The sequence below is a fragment of the Leuresthes tenuis genome, unplaced genomic scaffold (genome assembly GCF_036924035.1).
Source record: "Leuresthes tenuis unplaced genomic scaffold, fLeuTen1.0.hap1 SCAF_8, whole genome shotgun sequence".
NCBI classification, from domain to species: Eukaryota; Metazoa; Chordata; class Actinopteri; order Atheriniformes; family Atherinopsidae; genus Leuresthes; species Leuresthes tenuis.
In genome coordinates, this window is record NW_027325362.1 from 15,803,521 (window position 1) to 15,827,619 (window position 24,099).

General features: G+C 39.7%; 2 protein-coding genes and 1 long non-coding RNA gene across 3 annotated transcripts; 1 reads left to right on the plus strand and 2 right to left on the minus strand.

The window, feature by feature from the left end:
• The first annotated feature begins 1,289 nt into the window (after positions 1 to 1,289).
• On the plus strand, positions 1,290 to 23,057 carry rassf4a (Ras association domain family member 4a). The gene is made up of 11 exons (XM_072391065.1): positions 1,290 to 1,456; positions 10,280 to 10,348; positions 10,491 to 10,566; positions 18,085 to 18,191; positions 18,799 to 18,869; positions 19,918 to 20,087; positions 20,503 to 20,604; positions 20,690 to 20,741; positions 20,828 to 20,949; positions 21,655 to 21,752; positions 22,604 to 23,057. The coding sequence occupies exons 2-11, from the start codon at positions 10,296 to 10,298 to the stop codon at positions 22,671 to 22,673; spliced, it is 921 nt and encodes a 306-aa protein (XP_072247166.1). The 5' UTR covers positions 1,290 to 1,456; positions 10,280 to 10,295; the 3' UTR covers positions 22,674 to 23,057.
• LOC140313100 (platelet basic protein-like) lies at positions 7,718 to 9,518 on the minus strand. The gene is made up of 4 exons (XM_072391063.1): positions 9,403 to 9,518; positions 9,121 to 9,250; positions 8,932 to 9,015; positions 7,718 to 8,291 (listed from the first exon to the last, which is right to left on the minus strand). The coding sequence occupies exons 1-4, from the start codon at positions 9,467 to 9,469 to the stop codon at positions 8,162 to 8,164; spliced, it is 411 nt and encodes a 136-aa protein (XP_072247164.1). The 5' UTR covers positions 9,470 to 9,518; the 3' UTR covers positions 7,718 to 8,161.
• On the minus strand, positions 15,512 to 16,591 carry LOC140313103 (uncharacterized). The gene is made up of 2 exons (XR_011917018.1): positions 16,451 to 16,591; positions 15,512 to 16,168 (listed from the first exon to the last, which is right to left on the minus strand). It is a non-coding gene; the product is annotated as an uncharacterized lncRNA (long non-coding RNA).
• Positions 23,058 to 24,099: the final 1,042 nt, after the last annotated feature.

Genomic DNA, 24,099 nt, shown 5'->3' on the forward strand with positions numbered 1-24,099 from the left:
GCAGGTTTCCATCACCGTACTACAAAGGATATGTTCCTCTACACACACATTCCTCTTTTGTTCAGGTCATAAATCAATAGTTTTGTTCTGTCAAAACACACATACAAGCACACACACTGTACTCACTGTACCCCTTAGTCCTTTGTTCACTGAACTGTAGGTATATAAATATATGCAGGCCTAAAAAGCAATCTCTCAGCAGCATCAAAACTACAGGGAGAATCAATAAAAGCAGAGAGCCTCATTCATCAGAAAGCTCCTCAGTGAGAACTAGAGGCAGACAAGTGTGTGCAATGTGTGCAAAAACACATTACTAGCCTGAAGACAATAAAAAGAATTATTTTCTATCTTTGACACAAATTCCATTCCCATTGTCTCATACATCCTCTTCAACTTACTTTTCTTTTTTTTTTTTAACTTTTTGTCACATGAATCCAATCAGGAGGGATGAGACGTTCTGGTATTTTATGGCAAGAACACAGAGAGTCTTTGTCCAGAGTTTTCTGAAGTCGCTCACTGAGCTGTGTTATTATTTTCACAATGATCTCTCGTCAATTAGCAGCTGAGTGATCCAATAATACAACGAGGAAGGAAAAAGATCACCAGTAGCTCCAATCTGCTTCCATAAACGTTGCACCAGCTTTGTCATACCCTTTAGAATGATCTGTTCTCTGTGAGGGAAGTTGGTCAGCTGTTGGAATGACTTACTTCCTCTGTGCACGTTAAATCATAAATCCTATTCAGACACAGGGAGAGAGAGACTTCCTACAGTTTGTGTTTCCATCCAACAATAGTTTCCTAGATGGCAGGTCCAGGCTCAAAAACAGGATGAGTGAAATAAATCTCCATGAGCCACAGGAACTTCTTCCTTTTCTGCTCAACTCACAAAGACAGAGGAAAATACCTTTACTTATTAGTGCATATGCAGTTACACAAAATAAGATACTTGTCAAATTCAAGCATGATCCCAAATAGAAACAGTGGTATGACAGAAATCTGCACTTTTGATCGCACGGTAAGCAGATATTTTCCCATTTTAAAAAATCTGGTGCATTGTAGATACATTTATCTCTAGGCTCCAGTTGCACAATAAAGAATACATATGGCCTAACTGAGTTCACTCACATAAAACATGAATTGTCCTGTGTACACCCTTCATTGCAGATCAAAATGGCAGAGTTGGTTTAAGAATAAGCTAAAAACTAAATGGCCATGACCTGACTTTTGAGACTGTGTTCAAAAAGAGGTTTTTATCTCAGAGGCAGAGGTACCACTTGCCCCTCACGCTGATTGGCTGATGCGGATCGGTATGTTTTTCTATTGGATCATTCTCTGGTCAGTCTTATCCTCAATCTCTGAATACCGCTCTTGCAAGGAGGCATGAACACTGACAACGATAAACGGGACTCATCGCTGGTAGATTTACGGAAGAACACGAGGGACACGCTCTGTTATGGTAAGACACAAACTGATCAAATGTATTGCGAGAGTTACTTTTAATACAAGTCAAATAAGCAGGCAACTTCAGCGACGCTACATAACCCCGAAAACCTTTAAATGCTCCGATGACAACAAATGTTCAGAAGTTGGATTCGGGATTAAAAAATAATAGGATTCCGTTTTCTGATTTTAAGAAAGATCAATTTCGTAAATCGGCTGGTTTGAAAGAAAAAAATCTTCATCACCTCCCATCAGCTGTACTTATAGCTTTCAGTGTTTTTACAGCATGAGCTACAACAATAAGAGATTTCACCGCAACAAGGGGTATGCAAGAAGCTTCTGTCCAGTTGCGTTTGTCACGTAATGTTGATTTGTTTTGTTTTTTAATTATTATTATTTATTTTTTTAAAGGAAAGGTGTTGCCAAAATTGGCTTTGTGTGCGTCTTTAGATCTGTCCCGGATGTTTTACGCGTGGGAACGTTTTTTCATCGGGCGCAGCTGTGAAAGTAGGTGCGATAATTGGATACGAATCTCAGGATGATCAAACCAATTAGAACCTGCAATGAAGGTTCTTTGTCCACCGAGGGAGCTTACACACATGCGAACCATAAAAGAGCTGATGTACTTCTGAATAGAACAGAAGAGAAGAAAAGAGTCATATAATTTCTTCTAAATCACCTCAGTATAGTGACCCCTATGTTCTTCTACCAATAAGCTTTTGGCCTATCTCCTATGCAGATATGTTCAGTGGCTGAATAATTCATTGTAATGGTGACAGACTAGAATCCTTTAAATTATGGAGAATTTATACATCCATTATTGTGTATTAATATGTATGAGAAGTAGGCTGACCATCCCATTATGCTCATATTTTATCAATAGTTTTCTTGGATGACAGTGAAAATGGACAGAGGTCATTAGAGGTGGTGTTGAGTGCAGACAGATGCTGCTATGGCCTCAATTAACATAATTGTTTGGGATTTTAGCTAAGATTATCAAAGAAGCCAACATGATAAGGTTGAATTTGATTAATGAACTGGATCGATATAATAGGAACAGCAGCAGTTTAACTTATCAATTTTTCCTCCTTTTGTCATTCTTATTGTGTTATGTGGAATTAGTGCATCACCGCTCAGTGATCACTTCCCAGTCAGACAGTACTGGACTGTCTATTTCCTGGTTTTTGTGGTGGCTACCATTGCTCATGCAAGCAGTTTTCTTCTTCTTCTTCTTTTTTTAACAACCTCTGTTTAGGTTGCAAGAAATGCAAAATAATCACTTCCTGTGCCTTTTCCTGAGCCTTTTCTTCTGAAGGTTTTAGCTCATTCGCATGAATGAGATTTTGCTGGCCCAAGCTGAAATCAATCGGAATGGTTTAAAATAAAACTGAGGGTATCCGACTGTAACTTTCATTACATAAGCCCCATGTCATCACTTCAACTAATTAACTTCCCCTTCCTGTGACCAAATTATAATCTGCCACTACATGGATAATCTAAAAAAAAAATACTGAGTCTTAACCTATCAGGCACCATAGTTCTGTGGAGTAAAGTTTCCATTATAGTTTTCATGTACCCTGCTAGCTGTGAACCTTAAGGTGCTATCAGTGACTTAAATGCTTTCCCATTAAACATGACAGATCTGCCCATCAACAGAACAGGCCATAAATGATTAAGAAGTGTGTGTCATCTTGTAGACACTAGATGGCACCATAACATCATCAGAATCATGCCTATATGCCTTAGAGGCTAATGTTTAAATAGCTAAGTTTATCTAACATTGATGCTCATATCATTAACTGAATATGTCCCTCATAATTTTTCAGAAGAATAAAGCAAACCATGTATCCATTTACTCCCGCCCTTACATTCATACTTGCACATACACACTTTTCACAACTGCAACATATATACATTTTATTAAGCAACTTAGAAAAAAACTAATAAAAAAAGACCTGGCTTTAGCTGATTTTTTTGTTTTCTTTTTGTTCTTACTTTCAGTTCTGCATTGTACAGTTTGATCATTGTAAGCAGACTCGCTGTTTTCAGTGTGTTTGCTCTATCCTGGATGAGTGTAATGTTATTGCTGCTCTGCAAAAGTGTTTGTTTGTGTTGTCAGGTCTGTCATGTGGGGGAAAGACATGAAGTGGATGTTGTGAATTTGTTATTTTTTCTTACAAGAAAAATAGGTGCTTGTTCCCTCCTGCTCTAAAGTGAAATGCAGTGCTTGGGTTTGGCCTCTGGATTCTGAAAGCCCTTGTTTTTTTTACCCTGTCCAGGTGTGGCTCAACCACAGCATCACAAGCTTTGACAAGGTCTTTGCGAAGGTACGCCATGTCTTGTTTGAACAGTCAGGACAGGGTGTAGATAGTTGGTTCTGATCAACACTGGGACTTCATTTGAAGAATTGCCTGAAATAATCCTGTTAAAATACCCAATGGCTAATAGGGTGCCCAAAAATAGTTGTCATTCACCTTCACTTTCTTTGCCTTCTCCAGTTATGTAGCAGGGTCTGTAGTAAACTATAAACTGATGTCAGAGAATAGTTTTGATAGAGAATATTTAATAGTTGAAATATATCAAAGATTGGATTTACAGTAATAAAGCTTTACTTCAAATAAGACAAGAACCCATCAGTTTGTCATTAATACTGTATCATTATATTGTAAAAGAGACTTCTAAAAATCAATTATTAACCCTTCTCATATGGCTACAGTTTGTGCTAGTAGTCTCTCCATTAGGTAACAAAAAAGAAACAAAAACAACTTTTAGGTGGTTATTGATATTGATCTTTGGATTTCCATGTTTAAATTGGATTGCAAAAGTAGTGGATGAAGTGGAGTAGATCTAGTTTGTGATTTTCATGCTGTGCTGATGGGCACTTAAGTAAATAAACACAAAGCGACACAGGCTGGGGTCTGATGCACTAAAAAAAATAACATGAACTGTCACGACTTTAGGATTTTTTTTCATGTTTTTGGGTTTCTGTTAAGTCATTAGTTTTGCCATTGTTTTCCCCTCGTTAACTTTTGGTCATTAGGTTCATCCACATCACCTGTGTTTTGTTCTCAGCTGCACTCCATCACCAATCGCTTCCCCTCAGTCTTTAGTTTCCAGGTTCTCTAATGCACACAGCGAAATCCTCACCGTCATTTCTGTCATGTCAGGTTTTGCGTCATAGTCAGGTTTTTTTGTTTATCCATCCATCATCTGCCGCTTATCCGGGGGTCGGGTCGCGGGGGCAGCAGCTTGAGCAGAGAAACCCAGACGTCTCTGTCCCCGGCCACTTCTTCCAGCTCTTCCGGGGGGACCCCGAGGCGTTCCCAGGCCAGCCGAGAGACATAGTCTCTCCAGCGTGTCCTGGGTCTTCCCCGGGGTCTCCTCCCAGTGGGACGTGCCCGGAACACCTCCCCAGGGAGGCGCCCAGGGGGCATCCTAACCAGATGCCCGAGCCACCTCATCTGACTCCTCTCAATGCGGAGGAGCAGCGGTTCTACTCCGAGCCCCTCCCGGATGACTGAGCTTCTCACCCTATCTCTAAGGGAGAGCCCAGACACCCTGCGGAGGAAACCCATTTCGGCCGCTTGTATTCGCGATCTTGTTCTTTCGGTCACTACCCACAACTCGTGACCATAGGTGAGGATGGGAACGTAGATTGACCAGTAAGTAGAGAGCTTCGCCTTCTGGCTCAGCTCCCTCTTCACAACGACGGGTCGGTGCAGAGCCCGCAACACTGCAGACGCCGCACCGATCCGCCCGTCAATCTCCCGCTCCATTCGTCCCTCACTCGTGAACAAGACCCCGAGATACTTGAACTCCTCCACTTGGGGAAGGATCTCATTCCCGACCCGGAGAGAGCATTCCACCCTTTTCCGGCTGAGAACCATAGTCTCGGATTTGGAGGTGCTGATTCTCATCCCAGCCGCTTCACACTCGGCTGCGAATCGCTCCAGTGAGAGCTGAAGGTCACGGCCTGACGACGCTAACAGAACCACATCATCTGCAAAAAGCAGAGACCCGATTCTGAGGTCGCCAAATCGGACACCCTCAACGCCCTGGCTGCGCCTAGAAATTCTGTCCATAAAAGTTAGGAACAGAATCGGTGACAAAGGGCAGCCCTGACGGAGTCCAACTCTCACCGGAAACGTATCCGACTTACTGCCGGCAATGCGGACCAAACTCTGGCACCGGTCATACAGAGACCGAACGGACCCTATCAAGGGGTCCGGCACTCCATATTCCCGGAGCACCCCCCACAGGACTCCACGAGGGACACGGTCGAACGCTTTCTCCAAGTCCACAAAACACATGTAGACTGGTTGGGCGAACTCCCATGCACCCTCCAGGATCCTGCCGAGGGTATAGAGCTGGTCCACTGTTCCACGGCCAGGACGAAAGCCACACTGCATCTCCTGAATCCGAGGCTCGATTATCCGACGGATCCTCCTCTCCAATACCCCCGAATAGACCTTACCAGGGAGGCTGAGGAGTGTGATACCCCTATAGTTGGAACACACCCTCCGGTCCCCCTTTTTAAAGAGGGGGACCACCACCCCAATCTGCCAGTCCAGAGGCACTGTCCCCGATGTCCACGCGATGCTGCAGAGGCGTGTCAGCCAAGACAGCCCTACAACATCCAGAGCCTTGAGAAACTCAGGACGGACCTCATCCACCCCCGGGGCCTTGCCACCGAGGAGCTTTTTGACCACCTCGGCAACCTCAGCCCCAGAAATGGGAGGCCCCGTCTCCGAGCTCTCCGACTCTGCCTCTTCCGAGCACGTGTTGGTAGGATTGAGGAGTTCCTCGAAGTACTCCCCCCACCGACTCACAACATCCCTAGTTGAGGTCAGCAAAGCCCCGTCCCCACTGTAAACAGTGTTGACTGTGAGCCGCTTCCCCCCCCTGAGACGCCGGATGGTGGACCAGAATCTCTTCGAGGCCGTCCGGAAATCGTTCTCCATGGTCTCACCGAACTGTTTTGTTTATGCGTTTACTAAAGTTTTCTCCACAGTTAACTTTTTTGTATTGCATCCGGGTCCTAAATCTCCACCACGCCACATACAACCACCAGTTGTGACAGAAGGATTTTGCCATGTGCAAGAGGGAATCTGGAAACTAAATACTGAATGGAGGTGATGGAGTGCAGCTGAGGGGGAAAGCCCAGGTGAAGTGAGTGAACTAATGACGAAGAGTCACTGAGGGGAAACATGGTAAAACTAATGACTTAACAGAAACGTAAAACATGAAAAACCTAAAATCATAACAGAAAAACCAAGAACTAAAAACATAACAAAACCAACCGATGTGACACGAACATAAAAATCATTAAAGATTGTTAAAAATAGATGTCTGAAAGTATTAACTAACTGGGCTTAGTTACATTCATTGATTTAAAAAGGGGTTCTCTTTTTACATAACAGTTATTTTTACAGCTTTCTGTGGACCGGCTATGTCACTATCCTCTGTAACCTGATGCCACATGAGTAATATTCTATTTTCACTCAACCATCTTCAACCGTGTTCACTTAAAACACACCAGGAATGGAAAGTCTCTGTCCATTTACGTCGGTGACAAAGCTAACTTTGTTGTGCAATTTACTTTCACTTTCCAGTTTACCTATCTGTGCTTTCAAGCGTTGACTGGGAGCAGGATCACATGATAGTTTCACAAGAGTGCACAAATCAGTGTAAATAGATTTGTCTGAATGAAAGCAAAGCAAGCTGGTACGTGCTTTAGTGATTCACTTTATCCAGCCAACATCGACATGGGTAAAGGACAAAGTATTCTGAGTGTGAGTGGGGAAGGATTTAGTTGTGTGTTAATACGCACATTTTTTTTGGCTTCAATTGAGTCTATCTGGTCACGTGATTTACAAGAAATCTCCACCGACCATGAAGCACATTGATAAGCCACCATAAAACACTTCACTCCAGAAGCCCCAATTAACCTGGACAATACTGAGTCTATAGTTCATAGTTATAATATATAGTTATAGTATAGTTTTTTTTTTTATAAAGAAACCACCTCTGCTGACTTTCCTACACAGGACTCTGTCATTAAAACAACACAGTTTGCCTCTGTTACAGCTTTGAGTTACAGTATTTTTATGGAATGTGTTTGCTTTGTCCCTGTTCCTGACTCATGTCCTGTAGCATATTAACTGAAGCTGGGGTCTAAGTGACCTATTGTGTCCTGCCGAGGAGGGACTCATCCTCCCCTTCCTTTAACTGTGAAGGAATATCAAAGCCTTGAACAGAAAGTCACACAACCATAGCATTGTTCTGATATATTTATTTAGAAAACAATGTCTCAAAAATTCCCATATTCATACAAAAATAAATAACCAACAAAGTCTTTAGTCAGTCAGATTTTCCCGCTGCTTATATTGGACAGCATATTGGACCATTTTACAATACTTTAAAGCAAAATCTGTCATCTTTTATGACAAGCTTCCAGAGCTTATTTTTTGTTACATTACATCACTCATATGCACAGGACAAAATAAAGCCCCCTGCTGCTGGCCTGGAAAGAGCTCAGACAGAAACTCAGACAAGCATAATATCTGAGCCTTGTGTAATGTCTGTAAAAAGAAAAGTGGCAGCATGCTGTTTATTAACAGTCACTGATGGACTGAATTTACATCAACAGCCCGCAGTACAGTAACAACCAGTCTGTACACATGTTCTCCATGCTGTAGATTTATACCATTTTTCAGTCTTCTTAAGTATTGGGAGTCTGAGAATGATGCTTTTTGTGGTCACGTCTCCTTCGTTGTGGCTGCTGGCGCCGTCCACCTTTCCCTCTCCTCCTCTTCAGACACAGCTTCACATCACGGCCCAACTTTTGAGCTCTAAAAAATACATACAAAAGCATAACGCTTAGCTTTGCTTTATGTATGGGGGTAGAAACTCCATATTTCAGATCAAACCTATCAGGTCAAAGGTGATTCTTTCTCAATGTAAAACCTGCTCTTGAACTATTTAAACTAACTAAATGTTTGGCTATAATGTGCGTGCACTGGCAAACATAACCTTTGTGGAGGAATCCTATTTAGAATTTGAGGTTGTAAGATGAAATCAGTTGATTTCCACTGTTTCAGTACTAACTGACACTCTTTACTGTCTCCCAAGTAACAAAAGCTACACAAAAGATCAAGAAATTGCACAACCTGTTATTACAAGAACTGGTTTGGCAGCAAAAAAGAAACTGTTGGTTATAGTGTATGGGAAATAGACCTATAAGATGGGTTGATTCCTTCTATTGTCACTTTTGACATTTAAGTTGAGTATTGCATATTCCTATTTATCATGCATATTTCCCTTGTATTCTAAATTGAAGCAATGCATTATCCTCTTAAGTGAGTTTCCATGAGTGCTCATCCTCTAAACCCGCTATACAGGTAAAGTTTTCAGAATACAACTATGTTGTGTATGCATGTCATAAATGTGTCTACTACTTTATGATGAAGGGGTATTGATCAAGGCTCTCACCTATTCCAGCAGCGAATCAGCTGTTTGCCCATTGGCCTCTCTGGATCCAGACACACTTTCACATTATTTCTCTTCAGTGTCACCCTGGAATGCACATGGAAAACCACACATTTAGCCCAACACATGTGCTTCAGCCTGTTTGTATGCATGTGGACGGGTGCATGTGTGCCTGCAGCCTCTGGTACTCACATGACTGTGACATTGCTACAGCTGGCAGTTTTTTGTATAACCGAGAGCTCTTTCAGTTGCCCCCGGACACCTGGCTGCGTCCTTGGACACATGCATCTTCCTGGGACAAATGCACTGTTTGTCTCCCGTACTGCACAGAGACGATAACAAGAGGTTAATTCAATACAGCACAACACAGACAGAATTCATTTATATAATGCTCGCATGGTTTGGCAGCTTTGCCCAGGAGAAAACAAATATCTTTGCTTTAAATATAGCATGAATCAATTCTTATATTCTTACCTGTGGTCAGTACACAGTAAAGACTCAGTAAGACGAGCTGACAGACTAGCTGGGGATTATGCTTCATGCTGGAGACAAGCTGGTCGTTTCCACTGAGCTTCTGTTGAACCACATGTTGCTCTTTTATACTGAATCTCCTCCCCCACCTCTCAGAGCTGGGTTTTCCCAAACCAGGAAATTCCCCTAATGCACCTTTCCTTCTTTCCCTCTAAAAAAAAGATATCTTGACATTGAAATCAGGATGTAAGGATCAGGGACAGCATTCTTCTCGATTTTTCAGAGAAGACTTAAAATATTGAAGGCCTCACTGATTAATGTTTCCTTGTTTTCTTCTATGCACTGAAAACAGCACAGATTTGTTTTGTTTTTTGTAGTAAAACTCTGAAGTGTGGAAGTTTCATTTCCATGATGATTTATTAGCAGGTTAAAGTAGCAGCAGTCATCCTTGAATGAGACAAAGACTGCTCTTCAAGGCTTTGTTTAACTTTGCAACAACACAGCGTTTCTATCTCCCAGCTGGCTCTGTGTCAACAACCCCATGTGATTTCTCCTAATTCTCTGCCCCTGCCCTTAACTCTGGAGTAGTTGCTCTCATAGCTTCTTTTAAAGAAGTCTTTCCAGTCCTCTAAAGTTAACAAAAAAAGCATTAGATGATTTTACACTATTGTGCACCTTTTACAATATAAGCATTAGGTACTTTGTAAAATAAGTTGTCTATAATTAAATGGTTTTGTTTATTGCCTTTTTTATTTTTCCAATGGCTTCTCACATAATTAACATTATTTGTACCTGCAAATCATTTTCTATATGATCTTAGACGTTTGTTAAGATTATATTCAAAGACCGTATAAACTTTATTTCTCTTTTTCTGCAACAGCTGGGCTCTAGTTAAAATGGGTGAACAACGATCCTATGTGAAGCTGAATGAAGAGAAGCTCATACCAAAGTAAGTGCTCAGTTTAATCGCTGCACATTTAGTATGAACAATGAAGTGAAATCCAAGTGGAGATTACATGTATTATATTTAATCAATGCTCACTTTGTCTGCAAGTTCTTAGCACTAATCTAGCCCTTGTGTGCATATTCAGGTCTGACATCCTGTCACTACTGAGGACCTACAACTGTTACCATGAGGGAAAAAACTTCCAGCTGAGGACTCGCGAGGTAAGAAGAGCTGAGAGTCGGGGAGCTAGTGCTACCGGAAATAAAAAGGTGAACAGAGGAGTTGTCGCAAACTGGCAGACTGCATTTAGAATGATCCCAAAACACTTTGGACCTGAAGGTAGATAGTGAGAACTGAAAACCTAACACCAGATTGGATTCCCCTGTGGTCAGTTCTGAGCCCAGACCTGTGAATTCTGGGTTGTTTTCCAACATGGCAGGCAGTTGGTAAACCACAAAAAGCCCCCATTTCCCCTCAAAATGAAGATGGAAGGACAGGGAGAGTCTCACATTTCGGACTTAAAACCCTACTTAGCAAAACATTTTCCAAAGTGAGCATTTTGCTGTTGTGTCTGTTGAGCTGTTTGTATAAGTCTGGTTATTTAATTCATAATCATTCTATGGGTTTTATGGTCGGGAGTTCCCCTATGTGTTCACCGGCATTCTTTACAGTGGGAGCAGTTGCATGTATGTTTGTTTGTGTGTAACTGTATAAGGGCATGGCAGAGTGGTCCAGATGTGTCCTTCATTTTTGTCATCCAAGTCAGACCCACTACATTTCCAGTCTACATTGTCACATTGTGGGGAAATCCCCCACAGCCACACAATATGGATAGGAGAAAACCAGGGTTGTCACAATAATGATCTAATATCAACCACAAAGGATACAGCATCTCCGCCCTCTTAAAAAAAATAGCCTTAGCATTCAGTGAGGACAACTTAAAGAGATTTATGTTAATGTGGATTTTATGACAATGACTGAGCACAGATTGACTCAGCACTGGATGGAGTGTACACAGTATGTAGGACAATGTGTCAGAGGCTGTTTCAAGCTTTGATGTGGGAGACTTAAAAAATGTGTCATCGCTCAACTATGCTGAGGATTAAATAAAAGTGAAAGGGTGTTTATGTCATATCGCAAAACTTTGCTCCACTGAAAGCTTCATATCTACACTGGTGACAAATAAAAAGTCACAGCTTGGATTTTCCAAAGCAAATGATAAGGAATTGCTCCAGTTTTTTTTTTCTTGACTGATGGTATGGGTATTTTCCAAGATGAGAATGCCAGGATTCATCCAGCTCAAATTGTAAAAGAGTGGTTCAGTGAGCATGAAGCATCATTTTCACAGTATCTTTGAGTATCTTTGGAATGGGCTGGAGCCGACTTTATGCTGCAGACCAGCTCTCCAATCATTGATACAAGATCTTAGTGTAAAATGAATGCAGTTCTGCAGGGAACATAAGCCAGCTGAAATGATGCCACGATAAATAAGAGCAATTTCCTTCTGTGCATTTAATGTAGAGATAATGACCATGCCATCTCTCCTGGTCTTTTACCTGGCATCAACTCCATATCATCAATGACTGTGGAGCGACCTGTATGAGTGACCTTTTACAGCCTACAGATTTTAGATACAGCCAAAGGGAAACCTTTGCCAAACCCCAAATTGAATTACCTTCTCAAAGGACTTGTATTGTCCTTTCCATTGTTTCACCTGACAGCTTCCTTGTCGGTGCAATGTTTCCTGCCAATCAACTAGGTGCAACAACTCCTTTAACTCTGTAAGCACTCTCTTTCAACTGTACACTTACTTACATTATTAAACTTATGCATGGGTTCTGTCTGGGTAATCCGGTTTACTCCCACCGCCAAAAACATGAATGATGATTCTAAATTGTCCCGAAATATGAGTGTGAGCAAGGCTCTGAGTCAACGACTGTGGACCTGACAGGTTCTTGTGAGTGTGTGGATTTGCCTACCCTTTTGCCTGCTTATAGGTTGCTTGCCTGCTAAATAGTTATTTCTATAGATTGTGATCTACTGAACATGTACAGACTGTGGTCCTTTAAGTGAATACTATCAGACCAACAGCCTGTCCCAGTTGTCTACAGTCAGTCTTGTAAATGTCTCCAGCTCATCATTACAGGCCTTTTAATGTGTATCTTTCAGTCCTAAAACGAACTACACAAAATTCTGTTTTGGGATATTGGCAAATATTTCTAAATCTATATCCTGGAGCTGCAGAAGTTATTCCAAAACAGTTTGATCATCTAAGTGATATGAGATTGAATTAACATTCCAGTGTAAATAAAAACAAGTTTATTCTTGTTTTACTGTTTAGAATGCAGCTTTCGTTCTTCATAGAGTTCACTCTCCAAATGATAAAGCAGGAGCTACTTGCATTTTGGTTCTTTTTCTACAGTCTTCTTTGAATGTTGTCACAAATTAGATTCCTGAGAACTTGATTAGGGTCAACATTTTTTTCCTTGGTTTTTGAAGAAGTCTAAAAGAAGTCCAGGTGCCCTTATTCAAGCTCAAAGGATATTCACATGACCTGGATGACAACTTGACTGAAAATCAACACAAGTGTACATATTAGATTTCACTGGTAGTAGACTTAAGGTAATCTAAGTCTACATGTCTGTCCATACAGTACATAAGCTCTGTACACAATCTATTGTTCTTTACCCATTTGTGTTCTTTTAGAGCTTTGTTTAAGTCAATTTACTCGGTCCTACTCCACCTTCCGGGGCAGAATGAGAAGTGAGAAGAACCGAGTATTGCTGAAAATATTATTGCCTTCACAACCAAAAATTATTAAACAAATTATTTAATCAACCATGAGCCCAATAAAACTCTTTTAAACTTAAAGTTGAGTCCTGACAAATGGCAATTGTCAAGGATCTCTCAACTCAAAGTTTAGCTGCATCTCATTTACTGAGGACTGACTCATTAGATATTTTGTGGGAATGAGGGACAAAACATTACACAGCAGTGACATTCTTTGGTTAGAAGCTTGCCTAAAGACTAAAGTGTGGAAATTCCTAATGACCATTTCTGAATAAATTTGGTGACTATGTGAATGAGACTTGCAGCGTCACCCCAGACAGAGAATAATCAAGATGTCTGATGCAACAGGTTATGTGTGAAAAAGAAGAGGTAGATTGACCCTGCGGGATATTTTTGTTGTTTCAAAGATTAGGCATGACCACATTTTGCAGGTGCAGTCAGGTGACGTGTTAGTCATGTTGAGGGAGGACATGTCAGGTGATTTAGCTTTGCAGTTCACTGTCAATCAGAGTTAACTCACCCCAACCAAGAAAACAAGCTCTAACATGTTCGACCGCTGAGGGAATAACTGCTTTAGCTATTATAATGGACATTTCTTAAATTGTTGGATACTCTATATATTTTCCATTGACTGCAGTAAGTCTGCAGAGTCAGTATAGTTTCACTTTCTTGATGTGGACCAGTTTGGCGTAGTTGATTTTTCTTTTTTTTTTTTCTTCTTTTTTTAAGTGCATTAGATTTATGATTTTTATTATTTTTTTAATATTTTAAGAAGAGAACAGAATCGCATTTTATTAATCTGCATGAATCTTTTTGGCATATTATCCTCAGCAGCTCACAGGTTTTCTTAACAATTTTGGTCAATTTTAGATTTATCCTCGAATACTCAGTGGGTCTACATGATGAGATTAACTCGATTTATAGCTATAGTTGGGTTATGCTCCTTATCTGAGCAAGGGTAATTATCCTTGGATATATGGCGGTGAATAAATCGAATGTCATGTCATACCCCAGTATAACAGCACCCATTTTATCTATCGCTGATAGAGCCACTTCCGGTTGACCTCTTCACCACCAACAACAACAAAAACAGGTATTCGAGAAAGATGGTGAACGTAGAGCAAGATGAAGCTACGTTCCTCTACATTCTGTTTGTGATGAGCATGATTATGGCACAAACACGATGCACAATGGTGCATTCTCCATCACGTTATTTCTTTCTGACAAATTTCTACAATAATTTTGTATGCTCTTATTGCATTACAGTTATCTGTGCATCCTTGAAAAAAGAGACCTTGCTCTGCTTTGTTCTATTCTATTATTTTTACACATAAACCCTGAGTACCTTTTTTTTTTTTTCCAGAATGTTAAAGTCCTATGAGTCATGTCATATGAGCCCAGTCTAATCTGTCACAGAAAAATTGAAAAGTAGAAGTGTGGCTGAATGTGTTTGCTCTGGCTTGCGGTGTGTAGTATCCCAAATATTAGAATATTATAAAGTACAGTCATGTAGCGCTCTCTGGTGGCGATGTCTGGTACTTTTCAATTCAGAAGATCATCACTAGATGACAGTAGAGTGCTGAGATTTCATAGAGTAAATCATCCATCCAACCAACTGGATGGGTTGCCAGTCCATCACAGGGACAGACAGAGACAAACCAGACACACAACCATGCCTCGGGACAATTTAGTCACCGATCAACCTGACCATCTTTTTGGACGGTGGGAGGAAGTGCTAACCACCACACCACTGTGCAGCCCTGGAATAAATCAATGCCAAAGTGATTATAGTTAGCTTGAATTGGACTGTATCTTTGAAGTGCCTTGAGATGACGTGTTGGAATTTGGCACTATGTAAATAAAACTGAACTGAACTGAATTTAAATTAAATAAAAGCAGAAAAGTAACAGCGTGAAATACAATTCAAGTGAGAGGTGAACGCATATTCATTATACAGAATGCTACATATCATAGTATATTTATTTAAACTACAGTACCTTATGTATCTATTGCTTTAATTTGGCATTCCTGGATTTTTGTAATTTAAACTAAAAGAAAAAATATGACATTTTCCCTGTTTGAAGTGGATTGAAATGACATTTTACAGCTTATATAGATGTTGCCCACAGTAGAGAGTAACCTTTGGGTAAATATGGTTCACTCCCCTGTATATGTAAATCGTAAATAGTAGATAAAATAGCATAAATAGTAAAATAAGTAAATTAATAAATCAATAAATAAATGTCACAAGTTTCCCAAACCCAAGAAAATGTCCTCAGATTTGATCTTCTTTCTTTTTTTGAAATATTGTCTGATCAGCCTTTCATAACCTAACAGTGTAAAACAAGTCACAAAATATTTGAGTTCTTAATTAAAAAACAACAAACACGTTTTATTAGAAACCTTACATCCAAACAAAATAATAAACTATGTAAACATATAAACCTGAGTTCATAGTGCATAGAAATAAATACTGTAGTTCTTCACTGTTCTTCTGAGCTATATCGTAATGCAGTCTTTATTCGGCAACGCGTCCAGTGCGTTTCCTCCTGAGGTTCCTCCAGTCTTGTTTGCTTACTCCACCAAAGTACCCACAGGGCTTCCCAAAACAACAATGTAATTTTTCAAGTCTTTATCTGTCCAAACAGCCAGTCTACGGGGTCTTTGCCCCTGCAGTCTCTTTCTCTGCTCATCCTGAGGGGAAAATCCTCTGTGCTGTTTGCGTTCAGACTGGAGGGTCTGGAAGTCCTTAGTGTGCGAGGAGACGCACGGGCAACTGACACTGAGACTGAGACGGAGAGCTTCATCTGACCCTTTGAGAGCTGCCGTAGCCGGGGGGACCTCTGCAGTCTGACAGGACCATAGCTAGGGGCCTCAACAGTACATGCAAGGGCCTGAATGCTCGTCATGTAGTCATCTAGAGACTGGGACCCCTGGGTGGGCTGCATGGCAGAGGGGTGGACAGGCAAGTCCTCCAGCGTCTCAGTAATGGTGGGTAAGAGTGGCAGTGACGACAATCTCTTGTGTTTCATGCTGTAAAAGGAAAGAAAAAACAATTAGGTTTTTCTTCATTTATTTTTTGCGCCGTAGTGAAGTATAAATGCTCCTCCTGCCTTTCATCCTTTGGTTTATTTATTGTAACTATCTGTGTTTCCTTCTTTCTTTTTTAAAGTATGAACTACAAATAAGAAACTGTGTTGAAATTGGTGTCAAAACAGTTAACTATCAAATAATTGATCATGTTGCTGCCACTAATTTATTACCAATGACATGGAGAAACTGTACGTTCTCAGGGAAAAGAAGTATTGTGCTCACCTGTGATGCTTGAGTTGTAGGTCTTGAATGCGGAGATAAACGAAGTGATGTCTAGTCTGTGCAGTTGAGTATGAGTGGACTTCTTTGTGTATCCAGGCTTTATAGAGGCAGGCTGCTGGAGAGCGATTAACTGCTCCTTCCAAAAATAGCCCAGCTGACCTTACTCCCATCTGTGTGAATCAGAGTGTGTGCATGTGAGGGTGTGTTCATGCCTGCTCAGGAAACCCAGGAGTGGTGGGTTAGAAGGGTCGAGTCCTGCAGCTGTGTTGAATGTTTATATTCCAGTAACAATGAAGCTCTGTAAGAACCACCAAAAATGGTTTATGTACTTTTTGATTTATTTTCATTTTTTTACAGCAAAAATGATTCCACTGCAGATTATTAGTTTTTCAATACCTTGCACATTTCTCACTATCAGTCCCCCACTTGTTATAAAACTATGAGAGGCTGCTTAGAATTGTAATGGGGGAAAAAATGTGTCAATCACAAGTTATCCATGTAAATAAAATCACTAACTGTGTAAGAAAAGAAGACGTGCATCTACAGAGCACAACAGAATGAAAAATTAATTTCATTCAACAATCTGTTTGTGTATGAAAATGATTCAATTTTGTGGCTATTAGGAAGCAAATCCTCATGTACTTGTCACATGTTTCAAGAAAGTTCCCTGGTTAAATCCTACCTGCTACAACAATATATACACCCATGTGTATCTTTAATAATTTATGCTGTCTAGATACAATTTTGACTACTCACATTGTTTCCTATAGTTCTTTTTTTTTATTTTATTCAGCTTAAACATGAAAACACCTTTTTCTATATTCGCTTCTTTTTCAGAGATTTTGTGATGCTTTCACTTATTATTTCATTTTATTACCTTGTATTTTGTCAAAAAATGCTCCAGGCTAACAACAACTTTTAATTTGATCAGAATGACTGCTTAGATTTGGAATTTTTTTCTCTCCTATCTTTTTTTGCTTGAGTGTTAAGATCTCTGTGAGGAATTGATTTGGACTTTTCCATCAACGAAAGGTCTGCAATTTATTATGGATTGTTGAATTAGTTGTGGTGATGATATAACAACCTCTGTCAAACAAGGGAAACGTCAGTGTGACGGAAGCCAATTACAACATTATCAACTGTGTTGTAGCATCTTTTTTATTTCCAATTTGGGTGCTCAGGTGTAATGATTCAGGTCTGATGTTGAAGATTATTATAACAACTATTATAATATTTACTGCTTCTGAATGACGTACTTTTAACTTAACGCGTAAACTGTCACAGTTTTTTTTTTCTCTACGCACGTACAACATGATTATCATTTTTACTCTAAATTTAGAGTTTCATAGATGTGAAATTAGACGCCTCCCACTTCATCTACGTGACCCACAGCAGTCATGGCTCTTTTCACTGCTGCCTTCAGAGACATGACCTCACTCTTGTACTGTGGAAAAAAAAAGGGTGGCTCAAACCTGAGAGAGTTTCTCCAAAATGCAAAGGTTCACAGTGCAGCTGTGTGCGACTGTTCCAGCACGTACACCTGATACTGAGCCGCTGTGGCAGCCTGCCAGCAGGATATCCTTTGGGAGCCTGTGAGCTGATAATTATTGTTTTGTGTGTTTCTCTGTGTGTAGGAGGATGGAGAGCTCATCCTGGAGGGGCTGCTGAACATCTACTGGGGTCTACGCCGACCAATAAGACTTCAGATGTACGATGACAATGAGAGATTCCGTCTCAACAGGTATAACCTGATGCAGACTGGCATACAGAGGCCTTAATGGGCTGAATAAATAGATGTGGGCCTTGTAATAAGGAAGCTACTTACAGGAACCTCTCACACATTAGCAGAAAAAGTCAAACACCAGGAACTTTAAACTCACCCAGTATTATTCAGCTGAAGAAGTGAAATTAAGAAAAGATGATTGATACATTTATCAAGAAATTGAAAGGCTAATGAAAAGTAATATAATTGTTTTACTGGCTAGCCATTTTCTTCCGGTCTTCGGGTTGAGGAGCTGAGCTAATCATCTTTTTCTACTAGCATCACATTTTTCTGACAGATATAAATCTGCTTATTCAGCTCAATGGAAAAAAACAAATAAACTTAGTTGAATGTTGAATGATTCTTTGAACTTGGTGTCTATGCACTACATTTACATTTTCCTTTTTTCATACACTTTTTTCCAAAGCAACTTACAAACGAGAAAACACTGGCAACATCCATCCCTTATGTGTCAGCTTCAAAAAGAGTTAACACGTTAGATTACAATGTAAACGTTGCTGGAGACAATAAGACACAAAGATAAAACCTGCCTCTTTCCTCTGTCTTTCTACATCTGAAACAATAGATCTGTTGTGGCAAAGCATTCATCTGCAGAATCGAACAACAACTCCCCGGGCAGAGAACCTGGATCAGCTGGTGAGCATAAACACGTGCAGCCATTTTCACATGCACAGACCTGCTGGATTAAACAAGATTACTTACACACTCACATTCTCAAAGAGATTACAGCTTCACAAGCCCTTCCTTCGGTATGTTTGGTGGAAAGGAAGGCTCACGTGTTACAGTAGCTTTAGATGCTACCCAGATCAGTTCATCAATGCTATAAATAAGCAAGGTGAGGCTACTTACTCATGGCCCTGAGAGCGACCTCTGTAAAGTTTTGGAGTGTGCTTTGATTCATTTCCAACATTTCCAAAAAGATGTAATATAACTCCTTTATCAGTTCATATTTTTTAAGGATGTGGAACAATTTTCATTGACTGTAATACTTACATCAGTGGTTTTATTTCAGAAGATTTGTACCACCTAGACTTCAAAAGTTATTATTTTTTCATTTTTCTGATACCTGCAGTCACTGACAACTTTATGAAGCCAGTATAATGTAATCTACTTTTACTTTGCCTTGTACATTTTAAGATTTTGTTGCCGTGGTGAAAAAGATGACAGTTGAATGCCATGTTTGTTATCGAGGTTATATTGGGTGCTGAACTGGATTACATATAAAAATGTTACTCTTTTTGCAACCACACTCTGTATGTAAATTACCTCAACAGTAAATATAAAGCTCAATTGAATTATGGCCATATTGATGTCTAACTGACGATTAGATGAGTTGACATGAAAGGAACTTTTGACATCTGCATTAAATGTATGAAACAAACAAAAAACTATTTTTTCATATAGTGTCATTGAATGTGTGACCTTGGGTGGTGTTGGTTTTTTTGTTGACACAGATATCTGTATTAGTGATATTAAAATGATTGTTAAAGAAAACAGTTGTTGTCGCAACTGGCGATTTGTCTTGGATATTGGTTAAATTCTACAAATGAAGTGAAACAGAAAAGAAGAGTTACCAGAAGCTTGTGTGGGAAAGCACTGAAAGGCTTTATTGAACGGACAGAAAGATATCACTTCTTGTGCGTGTGTGAAGAGAGATGTGTTCTTGTTTATATGCATCCTGGAGGTGGTGACTCAGGGAGCCAGGAGGAGGAGGACTCCCCACAGCTTCTGAGGACCAGAAGTGATGCTTCCTTCATGCGGGTTCAGAGACGGTCAAACACACACACTGCCAGAGACTTGCAGCGCCTGCGCACACACAGATTCTCAATCAATGGTCACTTCTACAACCACAAGGTACAATGAACCGAACACACAGGCTAGCATACATTAATGTATCCCTTGTTGACAGATCACCAGGTGCAGAGGGGCAGAGTTTCCTTTGACTGTACTTGTGCTGAGCTTCACAATAGCCTGCTGCTGGCTTACTTCATTAATGTGCTACCAAAAACAGCATACACAGAGTGCCTGCATTAGCTTTTCCTGGATACCTCATGTGTAAATGTTGATGTTGAACAAATTCCAGCTGCAGACAGAGGGATTTCCTGTTTTAGATTTCCCTGCCAAAATGTCCAAGGTGTTCAAATAAAGGAATCTATACACAAATCCAAGAGTGTACTCAATGTCAAGTACTAATAACTAAGGACACCGTGTACTCTAACAAGATGTTCACATTTATGTGTCAGCATGTTCCCTTTTTTCTCTTCTCCAGACATCTGTATTTACTCCAGCCTACGGTTCGGTCACAAATGTTCGGGTAAACAGTTCTATGACAACTGGACAAGTCCTCAACCTGTTGCTTCACAAGTTTAGGGTGAGCACTAACTACTGATCTCGCCTTATGTGTAAGTCTGTAAGCAAAACTTGATATCATTTGTATCCTTTTTTTTTTCTTCAAGGTGGAGAATAAATCTGAAGAGTTTGTCCTTTATATGGTGCATGAGACTGGAGGTAAGCCTAGATATTTATTGTGGTAATGTAACTTTTTGATTCTGCGCACTTGTGAAGTGTTTTTCTTTTTGTCTGTGACCTTGTAGAGAGGACCCGGTTTAGGGATGCAGAACACCCTCTGGTAACTCGTGTGCTGTATGGACCCTGTGAGAAAATCTCTAAGATCTTCATCACGGAGGCCGACCTGGGAGAGGAAGTCACATATGATGCAAGTGTTGACCTTGTAGTACAACTCTCTGTTCTGTTGTTTCATGTTGTTCGTGACTCCTTTGCCTTTTTTTCTCTTTATTTTTGTGTAGTTCTAAACATAGCAGCTCAACAATGATACAATAGGCCACTGATAGATAGTTGGGTTAAATTCAGCCGCGTAAAGGAAGATATCCTGTTTTGGGACAGATATAACAATGGGCTGAGATGACTGAATGCATGTTGTGACCATGCTGAGTAATATGACTTAGGACTTTTGCACTGTAACTTTTTCTGAATAGTTTGTCACTCTCATTTATATATAATCTCAGTTACACATGTTTAGAGGTCACTTCTTCCTATTTAAAAAAAGAAAAACAACAAATCGATTGAATTTTGCTCACCTTTAGTAGTATGTAGTTTGATTATAGGTGGATTCATTTTAAATATCTTCGTTATTTCTTTCTCAACCTAAGTGAGGCAAATAAACAGTCGTTTGTGTTACTCAGAGTATTAGAAGAACAAACAACAGAACTGCCTTCATTTTAATAGGAACAACTTTGCACTGAACTCAGGCGAGTTTTTTTAGAAATGTACATTTGTGTTGGCTATTCTAATACAGTTTGAAATATTTTTTCCAGAACTTACTATTAAAAGTAATTCGCTTTGTAATTGAGTATATTGAGTATATCACCCATGCTGACGTTTGAATTTTTTTTCTCCTTAGGTTGCCCAGTATATAAAGTTTGAGATCCCTGTTTTAGACAGCTTCGTAGAGAAACTTAAAGAGGAAGAAGAACGTGAAATTATCAAACTGACCAAAAAGTAAGTCAGGAGTCTCTCTACTCCGCTAAATGAACTGTGTAATGTCATTATGTGAAACTAACACGTGTGTCTCCTGCCAGAATTGTGAATTCAAAGCAAGCAGCTGACCTTCAATGAGGACAGTGTTTATTTGAAATGCTTGTCACTCACTGTTTGAAGGCTTGAGTAATCAGTAAACTTATATGACTGAGATTTTAGTCCACTAAGACTCACGTTGTGTTTTTTATTGCTCTGTTAGTGACATATAGTAACCTACATTATTTCTTAAGTCGTGAAATGTTAGTATAAAGGCTGGATTTAAGGTTAGAGTAAGGTTGTGTTTGGATTGAGGTCAATGCAAGTCTCTGGAAGTTAAATGTTTGCCAATGAAATGATGTAAAAAATATTTAAATTAAAGTACATTCATTAACAGTTACAGTTCAATGTCAGCATCTCAGAACATTGTTGCTGTTTATTCTATTCTTGAGGTTTATACCTTAAGAAGAAAGGGAGAGCACATTCTTGGTTTGGTCTTTCAACACAAATGTGGGATTTAATAAAACTAAGAACATGAACACCAGCCTTAAAGACCTTTATATTAAGCTCGTCTGCAGGTTTGGAATGATATTTGGGGAAGGAACAAGAGTAGGTTTACAAGGTTTAATGTTAAAAAAAGAATGTTTCTCATACAGAACACTCTTTACCCCGTGAAAGATTGGTTTGTTAGTCCTGATGAAACTTTTTTTTTTTTTTTTTAAAGAGAGTACTTCATTAGAAGTTGGACTTTTAAACTTTTCAAGCTTTTTACATGCACACTATTACTCTAATAGCGACATGTTTCTCTATTTGTTTGTATTTTTTCAATTCTCTAGGTACAGTGCTCTGAAGTCTTTGATTCTGCATCAGCTTGAGGGCGGAGCTTACACCAGTGACAGAGCATGAGTGTTTCTGTAGGTGTGGACTGATTAGTGCGCACGTGTGTGTGTGTGTGTGTGTGTGTGTGTGTGTGAGAGAGAGAGAGAGAGAGCAAGAAAGAGAGAGAGAGAAGGGAAGGGAGGGTGCAACCCTAATGATTGTAAATTTACCATGGGAACATTTCCAAATACTTTGTGAATGTAAAGGTGAACATGTGCTACTACTTTTCGAACTCAGTGCTTTGTATGATCTCTATTCTTATTGTATGATCACAGTTTTGGTATCTGCTAATAATATATTCACATTTTGTATGAAATCTCCTACTGCACATATAAATATTTATACAAAATGCTTTTTAATGTTTTTCTCTGACTTAGACCTTTTAATAAAATTGCTTTAGTGTCACCTTTATGGACCTTGTCATAAGTCATTCTAGTGTTGTACTTATACTTAACCTCTACTGACAACAAATATAATACCCACAGCAAGTTTCCCACAAAAAAGAAAGAAAGACAGATTTTTAGTATTTCCTGTACTTCCATGGACTGAGCACAGATTAGCATTGTTCTTGAGCAACCTGCTTTGCCAGCTAGTTCCCATGAGCTTTATGCGTGTGTGTATCACCATTACACAATGGGGGTATCCTGAGAGAGGAGGCTGGTTCCTTTTTCCCACAGTTTCACAAACAGAAAAATTGTTGTATTATTAGATGGACCCACCTTGACCATAAACACAGACCTACAATCAGATGACCAGCATTGTTTTTAGATATATTGGATGGTAAAAAACACAAGCATGCGCGCGCACAATATTTTCAAGCTGTGAAAAATGTGGATCTTTGTCAAGGGCACAAGTCTGAAAAATCATGCTCAAAACACTGCTTTGTGAAGAAATTTAAAGGAATGAATATGCTAAGCTAAAGAAAATCTATGTCTTATGAACATTTCTAAACTAATGATTACTGAAGTTGTAGTGTATAGTTATGTACTGTTGGGGTCTGGAAACCTAAGATTTTCAGCAGAGTGCAACTTTATTGTTTATACTTAAATAAAACTAATCAAATTGGCAGTTCATTACAAGTGATGGATTAACAGATAAAATGGTCTTTTGGAAAATCAGCCTGCCACCCATCTCACTGTGACAATACTCCAAGTGGCCATGACAATACGTATTAAAGCACAGGTGATGCAAGTCTTGTGGTATTGTTAAAGGACCTCAGAAGTTACAAGGAGAGGAGCTTATACATACTGCAAACTCTTAACTAGAATATTAGATAGCTACCTGAAGGTTTTATGAAAACAAGTTTAGTAAATGTACGTAACATGAAGTGACTTTAACAATCTGTTTGATCAAGAGTTAAGAACTTATTTGCTTTCCAACAAAGCTGCAGTCCATAACTGCTTCTCTTTAGCCCAGGGAAGCCTAAAAGTTAACAGCCAAGTGACCTTTCTCT